Here is a 9,834-nt window from a genome sequence, read left to right as displayed (position 1 = left end):
CTTGAGTTTGCTGTCCAGCCATCAGAACGGGAGCCTTGTTGTTTTCTTCTGATGGTTTTAACTACGACGTCTTCGAGGAAGTGTGGGTCCAACCAGCGAGTTTGGTTTCGATGGTCCCCCCCCCCTTTTTTTTTTTTTTGCATGAATATGTGGTCGTGTCCGATCCAAATAGATTCGCCTCACGTCACCTTCCTTCCCACCCACCCACCATCACCCCTTGCACATAAAACATTCATTAGAGAGCAGCCCTGTGCTGCAAGAAGTGACTTTCGGAATACACTATAAAGCCCAAAATTCGCTTTAAAGTCTATTAGTTAATCAAACCAACTTATTTTTTTTTAAACCGGACAATATTCCTTGAATTGGGAATTTAAACATATTGACAATATGTAGAAAATGCAGCAAACTAAACAAGACGTGTCACTTTGATTTGGATGAGACACACACCACTGTGAGATTTAAGGGGAATATTTTTTGCAGCGTGTGTTCCAATAAAACATTCATCTCCGAATACTCTCTCACCCTTTCCGCCAAACGAACCTCCCTGCCCCGCCCCCCCTCTCTCTGCCTCCCCGTGGGTAAACGCACACTGAGTGCAGCCGACGTTCGTGCGCATCCACTTCACTTTTTTTCCATGTACTTGGGAACTATATAGCCGAGCAGGTGCTCGGTCTGGATCTGTAACGCGATTTCAAAACATGGATCGGACACAATTTGTTCTCTTTTGTCGCTGATTCTGCATTTCCACTTTGCGCTCATCTCTGCGCGTCCTAATTTTTTTTTTAAGGAGGTGTCGACTGGTGTGTCGAATCTACTGAGCCCACCTTGGATGTTTATTGATGACTATTTTTGAATCCCTCGTTCCAAATGACTGAGGTCGGATCCAGGCAGAGACGTGGCTCCCCACTCGGGAAGACCCACGGCTGAAGTTTCAAGGGTGCAGCGGTACTCTCGGAAGCCCGTCTTCCCACCGCGGATTTGGATCTGCAATTGCCCATAATTTGCAATAACAAGCGGATATCCTATCTGTCTTACTGGGATTCAGTCGACTTGGATATTTACAGCATCTGGATTCCATCTTAATCATGAAGACCGTTATTATTGGTGGTGAGTGCACATTAGACAGCAGGACAAAGTTTTCACACAAAAAAAAAAAGCAGACGGAAGCTGGATTATAGCGCAATGTTAAAAATCCACATCTGATAGAGCCTTAATGCTGTGTAGATAAAACAGAACGAAACACAATCAGATGCATTAAATAGAGCTAACTCCTCCGGCTCTTCTGATGTTTGATTAAATTGGTGTGTGATTGAGCATGTGATGAACAAAACACCCAATTTCCACTGTGACACACTGTTCTTCAACATTTATAGCGGAGTAACAAATAGCCCATCAGTTCTGGGTATTGCGGCTGCAAACGACCTTGACTACGTGGTTGAAAACTGAGTGATTATTCAGAGCGAGATCTTCTGCCTTCGTTTCCATCCCCACGTATACACGTGTCAACGAGCCGACAGAAAGGCCGTGTACTATTTGTGGCAGTCAATATGCTCAGCATGATATCGCAACTTAACCCGGGCATCCGATTCCGCCTGTCTGGACACAGTGGGCTGAGTTTGCAATGAATTCTGCAGATGGTCCACATGGTGGCCCAGTAATACCGCTTTACCGTCCAGTTCCTAGGCTTTCAGATTTTATTTATTTATATATTTATATTTTTGTGGCATCATCCACCTCGAATTGTTTCCAAAAGGGCAATGAACTGGGCCTTGTGGTGTAGGTCTTCTAATGAGGACAGGAATTAGACTTGTTTTTAATCCTGCATGACTAAAAACATTAATATGGACTTGGTTTGACATGTTTCTTGTAGGTGCGTGAACTAGATTGTGTGTGCGCATGCGCGTGCAGGTGCACCTGAAGAAGCACCTGGCACACGTAAACGCGTGGGTTTGTACGAGGCGGGGTTTACACGTGTTAGTTTTATGTGGAAAATGCTTTACGTGTGACTTTTGACAAGCAGCTACACGATGAGATAAGTGCATGTATGGAACATCCAATCTGTGCCCCCCGACACACACACACACACACACACACACACACACACACACACACACACACGCACGCACGCACAGACAATACTTATGCAACATGCTGAACCTATTCCCCCCCTTCCTCTTCCTCACGTTGTTCATTACTTGGCTAAAACTGCAGGATTATGGTAAGAAAGCCGCAGATTAGTGTTGTGAGCCTACAGAGAAACTTTGCATTTCACAACTAGCAGAATCAAAGAGACATATCTACTTGTGTATTCTCTTTGATATGTCACAGGGTGATGCAAATTCAAATGTACAACCCTCCTTTGGCGAAGAATGGTTCTGCGTCCCCAAAACCCTGCGGGCAGATTTCATCATCCAACTGCTGTGATTTAGCACCCGGCTCCTGACACACCTATGTGTGGGTTTTTTTTTTCTTCTTCTGCAGTTCTAATTGGTGCCTTTCAGGTTCCTGATTTAATGCAAATATATGGGCTGTCTTTTGTTGTGTTTAAGCTGTCAGAGTAAGGAGGAACTTAAATTTACACTCTTTTTCACCCACTTGGCATATGATCAAATAGCTCTGTGGGGAAAGCTTTTGCTCGGGGGTGCTGTTTCTCCCTGTCTACTGCCAAGCAAAGCCAATGAAGCCCAAATGAATGGATAAAACCATTATGGTGGAACTAAAAGCTTTCTCTATAGGAGTTTTCAACCACAACAAAAAGAGGACATTTCTTAATGAGTTAACTTCGTCACTGTTGTAGTGGCCCCTTTCCAAAAACTCTGCCCTATCTGTAAAAACATACAGCATATAATAGCATAATTTTCCAGAGCTTATCAAGCTGTAAGAAAAAAAAGAAGCCATGTAAAAAAAAAAAAGAAAGAATAGCAATGATTAATTTGCAACCCTGTGTTAGGCGGGATCAAACATTATGCCTATATTCTGACAAAGAGACATGACATCTTTTGCATCCTGAAAGGGAATGTGAAATTGATCCATCTTTGTCTTCCTATGGGTGTGTACATGAAGGGAGGGGGTTGTGTGTGGGTGGAATATTCTGCGAGTGTATTTGGAGGTCTGAGGATGTCTCAAAAAGAAAGGGAATTCCTGTGAAGTTGAAGAGAATGAGCGTAACGTGACATATCTTACTGCTGTGTGGTTTCCTGTTTAAGTCTCTCTTCTCTTTCATGTCAATGGCAAGGATGATGCTGAAAAGGAAAAATAAATAATTAGTATCTCTGCAGTTATGTTTACCATAGAGTGTCAAAGAGGGATTTGCTTATATTTTGTGAATTCTAGTTCAGATCTCATGCTTCTGTACCAGTGACAGGCATACTGGAGGCACAATATTCTCTCTGTCTTCTTCCACAGCGTTCACATGAAGGTCGCATCTCAGGAACATCTTCATAAAATTTTGTTATGATTTGCACAAGCCTCCACCTTGACTAAAGGATAAACTGATTCCATTTTGGTATGCAAAGATCAAGATTCCTCTTCCCTGACAAGTATTTTTGTTTTGGCCCAATCACTAATTTGTTTGTTGAAACAAAATTTCATGAAGATATTGATTATAATAAATAATGAAAAAAAATTATAAAAAAAAAACCCAACAACCCTAGAATATGTCATTTACACTGTGATATCCTGTTGCTCAGAAAACCCATTTTTTTCTTCATTATGTGATGCCACATCTCTGGAACTGGGGATTGTGATTTCACAATTGGTGGAACACTGAATTGTTGTCACTAATCCTTCATGCCCACCATGAAGCTGTGATGATTGTATTGGTCTCCATCATACAGACTTGAAGAAACATCCGTTTTTAAGGATTTGTAGTGTCTTAGCAGCAGTATCCACATTTGAAACATTGTATGCAAGTATTGTGACATGGAGCTTTAGACGTATTTAGTTGGATATGGCATGTTTCTCACTGTAAATTACCCTCTAGAATTATGCACGTCAGTACAGGGTTAGCCTCACTTTATCCTTTTTACTGAAATCTTCTCTGTATAGGTTTCCATACACAGACAGACAAATAAACTGGTTGGTAAAGGAATTCAGCAGTAATTCTACTTCTTTTCTTAATTGGTCAAGGTTATTGAAGGTTCCAATGAAAGCACATTTATCTCCTTGAAGCACTTAAAGCAGAAATTGGACAGTGAAAATTCACTCTCTAGAGAGCAAAATAATCATCATATTCTGTATATGTTGCTGGAAAGGTTGCCGATTGATACATGGGAAACATTGATTACTCTGCCAGGTGCTGAGATTTCTGGGTTACATTTGGAGTTTTTCTACCATAATTTCTAGCTCTTCATAGTCTCCACGGTCCCATTAATTCCTTTCTTCCAAGTTTTGCCTCAATCAAGGCTGGTGTTATAATGAAGACCTTTCAGACATGAAGACAAATAAGAATCATTACCTATACTTTAAAACTACGGCTTCTAGGTGATAAGTTCTGTTAATGCTCTTTCAATTCCTCCTGGTAACCGGTAGAGGCGGAGAAAGGTCACACCTTTGCTTCTGCGCCCTTTGAGAAAGTTTTGAGCCAAGTTGGAGTTGATATTTCTGTACTGAGTGCTTCTTGTTGTTTGCTACCTACCCAAGACCGAGTCACATTGATAATATTAGACAGAAGGTTTGGCTTGCCTTTTCAACTGTGTTATGCTACAGAACCCATTAGTATTGTACTTTGGATTTCCACTGAAACCAGTCGCTGATGACAGTAAATAAAGGGGTAGTTTTTAAAGGTAATTGGCTCTGATGCACATATTCCAGTTTTTTTTGTTGTTGTTGCTACTGTCTCTGTCTAAACCGCACAATACAATTTGTTTTCTTTCACATAACAGAATCTCACATGCAAATAACATCCCCTTCCAATTATTTATAAACCTGTTAACCAAGATTCATAGTACCACATTTTTCACACTCCATAGCTAAATAACTATTTAATAACATTATTTTAAGGTCCATCCGTTAAAATAAAGTATGTTCATATTCTCATTATTCTCTCGCCTTACTGTGTTAAAAACATCTCTTGAAGTTTTCCATTATGCATTACAGCTATTGTCTAGCTGCACATCATATCTTACTAATTTACCAATTTTCTACTGATTGCATTATCCATTCATCCATCTTGTTGAAGATGAGACAACTGTAATTTTCTCATTTCCAGCCATTTAGGTCACAGGTCTGCTTGAGCCGTGCGAGAGGGTGGAGAGGATGAGTCACCAGTGCATTGCAAAATTTTTTGGTTGTTATTGTTTGTTATACCTGTTTTATTGATTATGAGATTATGAAGAATTTGCACTCAGCTATAACAATAATAATAATAATAATAATAATAAAAGACCTTTACTGTCCCACAGTGGGGAAATTTGTGAGTGTTTTGTAAGAGTTGTAAGAGTTTGTAAGAGTTTGTAAGAGTTGTATGTAATTGTAAGAGTTTATGTAAAAAATGGTAGTCATGCAAAAATATTTTGGATTACTGTCAATTGAAACCCTGTATTCTTATTTCTTTTTGATCGCTGAAATATGAAGATGTCAATATTTCGTGCTAAGCAGCGCTGATGGTATAATGTCTTCAGTGCAGTGACAGACTGCAGCAGATGTGCTACCGTATGTTTCCTGCATGCAGCTCCTGTATGGCTTCTTTAAATTGGCCGCACCCCTCAAGTACTACTGAATTTGTTTATGCAGTAAATGCACAAATGTACATGGATTTCAAATGTTAGACATACACACACGCACACACTCAGGTGCACACACAAGTATGCTGGCCTCAGATATCTTTGGAAATATCCAGTTGAGGTTACCCCCCGCCCCCAGATGCTTCCTGCTAAGCAGCAGGAGAGAGAATCTATGTGGGTAAACAACAAAATTGTTACTGTACAACTTTGTTGCAGAGTCTTTTCTTGCTAGTTTATCAAAATTCCCTGACGGGGGCCTAAGCATGAGAATGGAGAACAAAACCTCTAGTGTGCAAAGTTAGATTTTACCTCAGAGCGAAGTTAACTCTTGCTAGCTGGGCAGTTAAACTCAAGATCAATTTCCCGGTAATTTAAAACATTACCTCGATTAATGAATGACTCCTTTTAATTTAAAACAGCAATACTGCAGTGAAGTGAAGAAGTCTCTTGGATGGGGGGGTGAAATGTCTCCAGTCAACATAAAGTAAGCCAAGGTGATATTTTTGGTGCTCTCAGTGGGCCCATGTTAATTGCGGGATATGCGTTCAAAAAATAACCCGCATATTGGCGACATCCTCCAAGTAATCAGCTGTATATTTTTAATCATTATAGATGTTTTAACGCTATAAAACCCCCCACTACACACTTTATAAATGTTTCTCAACATTTTAAAATTCCTCTCTTGTTTAAACACACAGGACGCAGAACACAGTGCACCGTAGGAAAAAAAAACAAAAAACATGAAAAATTGAACTTAAAACCACGAGGCCGCCAAAAGTGAACTACGTTATAGCAAGAGACCCCTGTACTGCAGCTCCTAGCACACACACACACACACACACACACACACACACACACACACACACACACACACACACACACACACATAGCTGACTGATTTTTGCCCTTCTACAGTAGTGTCATCTTACAGGGTTGTGTTTCATTGTGTTTGTTCTACATCCTTAGAAGTCAACGTGCCCACTTTTTTGTATTTTTCGTAGTTGCATGGTTGCTCTAATCCCATTGTAGATCCGAAAGTGTGCACCGAGCTGGCTGATCGTTGGTGAAGGTGATTATACCACAGTGGGGAGGCTGACTGATGGCCTAGTAAATTGTTAATTAGACAGAGCAGAAGCGGCTCTTAAATTAGACGCATGAATGGAGCTGTTGTCAGCCTTATAAGTCAACCCTGTGCTGCGACTCTTCTTTCAGGCTGCCCTGCCAGTCAGGTAGAAAAAAGTGTCTGTCTGATATAAGAGGTGAGCACAAGCACACGATCATTGATCACAGTGTAAGTGGGAGTGATAGCATAGCTGATTAACATCTTTGTTTGTTTTCTCATCTGTTTTTCCCTTAATTCCTTCTGGTGTTGTTCATTCAGTTAAATGATTTCAGTTGTAGTGAATGTTGTACCTTATATGTTAGCATTATTGTTTGTCACGTAAAAACAAATTATTTCTGAGGAGTACGAATGTTTCTCATATTGAAGTCTAGAGAGGCTTTGAAACAACTTCATCAATAGAAATTTGCCAAACTGCCCATCAAACTATGATAGACAGTAAAATAATTATTTTAAGTTTAAGTCACCATTAACTCTTAGACTTTTCAAGTACTGCGTACAATATGTACATCATTAAAATCACGTTCACGTAGATCTGCAGTGGAGACCTTGGTGATTTAGAAGCAGATCCATCAGTGGGTGTCTGGTAAACACGGAGGACATTTGATATAATTAGTGAAGTTTTGCTGACAGTATCTGAAGTCGATATTGCTGCCTCGCTTTTAATAATGGTGCTGTGTTCAAATTTGTTAGGGGGATGATACCCTTAGGAAGAACTTCAGATTTCTGTTCTCCATGGTTAGATAAATAATCGCTGGCATTTTCAGCAGTGATGATTTTTATTATGACCTCTTCAGTCCTCCTTAGTTTGCAATCTCTGCAGGTTTTGACCCCATTTTTTCACGTGTTACTCAATCCCTGCCCCCATCCCCTACACACACACACACACACACACACACACACACACACACACACACACACACACACACACACACACACACACACACACCACCATTCCACCAGTCCTTAGGCCCCGTCCACATGATGACGGATTTTTTTGAAAACACAAGTTTTTAAAAACACATCGAAAATGATTTGCGTCCACACGACAGCGTTTTCAAAAAAATCACCACATGGTGAGTCAAATTTTATCCATTAGGAATCCTCCTTGTTTTGTTGTTACAACACTCGGGCCCATAAATATGACGTCACAGAGGTTTTCGTCGCAGGCAAGACGTCAGCGTTTTTAAAAAGTTGTGGATACACCGTCCACACGACAACGCAGACCTAGCGTTCTAAAAAAAAAAAATCCACCTAGACCAGTGTTTTCGAAAAGTTGGGTTTTTGTTCCGGATATCTGCGTTGTCGTGTGGACGGAAGGCGTAAACGCAACAAAAAAGTTGCGTTTTTAAAAAAAGTTCCGGCATCGTGTGGACGGGGCCTTAGTGTCTCTGCTGTTAGCTTTGTTGGATCCCATTCTTCCTGTTATTCATTTTCATGTTGAAGAATCTGTGAAGGACCATTCCTGATGGACTCTGCAGCTTGTATAAATAGCTGCAGAAATTTGTGTTTTTTTATCTGAAGGACAAATACTGTGAGCTGGGGTGGCATTTTTCAGCAAGCTTTCAAAGGATGGTGTATCCTCAAGAGGGAGAATGAAAAAAAAACCTTGAGCATATTCATACCAGGTTTTAACATGCCTCCTTGGTGCTTCTGTAACAAGTGCAAAATTCAGACCAAATCATTTTTTTGCAATGATTATCAGTGCCATGGGTGTGTAGAATCCACCAGCATAGAATCATGGCTACTTGATGGAAGGGACTTTTCCCCTCTTGTGCAGTCTCCTGACAACGTAATGCTGTCCGACGGAAGAAGTTACACAATACACACAGTGAGTACATGGTTAGACTTTGGCTTAAGTTTCACAAGAATGCTCAGATAACTGAAGTTATTCATAAAGTACCTCCCAGAAAATGTCATGAAATGTCAGAAATTGTCTGTATACAGTCAAGTATCAATAAAGCGCGCAAGTCATCTTTCATGACTTTCACATTGGAAACAGTTTGTCAGTGTTGGTAGATGTCTTCAGACACACTTGTAAGAAAGCTGTTATGGAACAAATAAGGAATGCATTAACGGTAGGACTATAACAAGGAAAAACCAATCCTAAGCATGAATAACTTTGAATTGTCTATTGCTATTTCTCTTTTTTTTATTTTTTAGTTTCATTTGGTTTTGCTCTCATGCCTCAAAATTGCATGAGTTTTCTTAAGTCAGTCTGGGTATATTGAAATTCCAAGTTGATTGGTGAAATCGCTTGAAAGTGTGTTCACAAACGGCTGTCTCTTATCCTGACAGGTAAGACAGCCCAAGCACATCATTTGCATTTCAGTAAACCAAATGGAAATCAGGCAGCATAAAATAGATATTGTCTGTTGTGACGTCCTCGTCTGGTTTTGCAAACATCAGTTGTGGGGTAGTTTAATGTCACTAATGTAGATTCATGTGCAAGTATTCACAGAAATCTGAACATTATAATCCAATGAAGCACACATTGCATTAGATAGTGTGGTGAGTCACTGGACTGCGCTCAGACCTGCCCATCTGTGATTGGATCAATCAGGTTAGATTTTAATACCTGGTCTCTGCAGAGCTCTCGAGGTGTCGGAGTTAGAATCCCACTTGTAAAAGTAGCTTATTCAGACAGGCAGACTATTAGTGGTTTCTGTGTCTTGTTATTGTTGGTGCTGCTGTCTGTCTTAATGCCTTCTGGTGCATTCCCCTAACAATTTCTACCCCCAACTCCAACCACACCTCCACCCGCAGTTTACAGCAGGTGATCAGACAGGGCCCTGCCCACCCAGTAATCAGCATTGGAGACTAAACATCAGGAGAAATGCAGATAGTGTCAGTTGGCTATTTTGGTGTGTGTGTGTGTGTGTGTGTGTGTGTATGTGTGTGTGTGTGTGTGTGTGTGTGTGTGCGCGCGCACGCGCATGTGGTCATGCTTCTGTTGCATCTTTACATTTTTACTCATTGTAAGATGTTATC

The 9,834-nt window shown here is 40.5% G+C and overlaps 1 protein-coding gene across 1 annotated transcript in view; it reads left to right on the top strand.

Annotated features, from left to right (window-relative positions):
• The first annotated feature begins 604 nt into the window (after nt 1–604).
• rtn4r (reticulon 4 receptor) overlaps nt 605–9,834 on the top strand; it is a 69,633-nt gene continuing 60,403 nt past the window's right edge. Inside the window, exon 1 of the mRNA XM_068311111.1 lies at nt 605–1,107. Coding sequence (XP_068167212.1) covers nt 1,086–1,107 — 22 coding nt within the window. The 5' untranslated portion in view covers nt 605–1,085. The remainder of the gene's footprint in view (nt 1,108–9,834) is intronic.

This window comes from Antennarius striatus, chromosome 3 (assembly GCF_040054535.1).
Source record: "Antennarius striatus isolate MH-2024 chromosome 3, ASM4005453v1, whole genome shotgun sequence".
Taxonomy (NCBI): Eukaryota; Metazoa; Chordata; class Actinopteri; order Lophiiformes; family Antennariidae; genus Antennarius; species Antennarius striatus.
The sequence above is the reverse complement of the archived record's forward strand: the minus strand, read 5'-3'. Positions and strand labels throughout refer to the sequence as shown.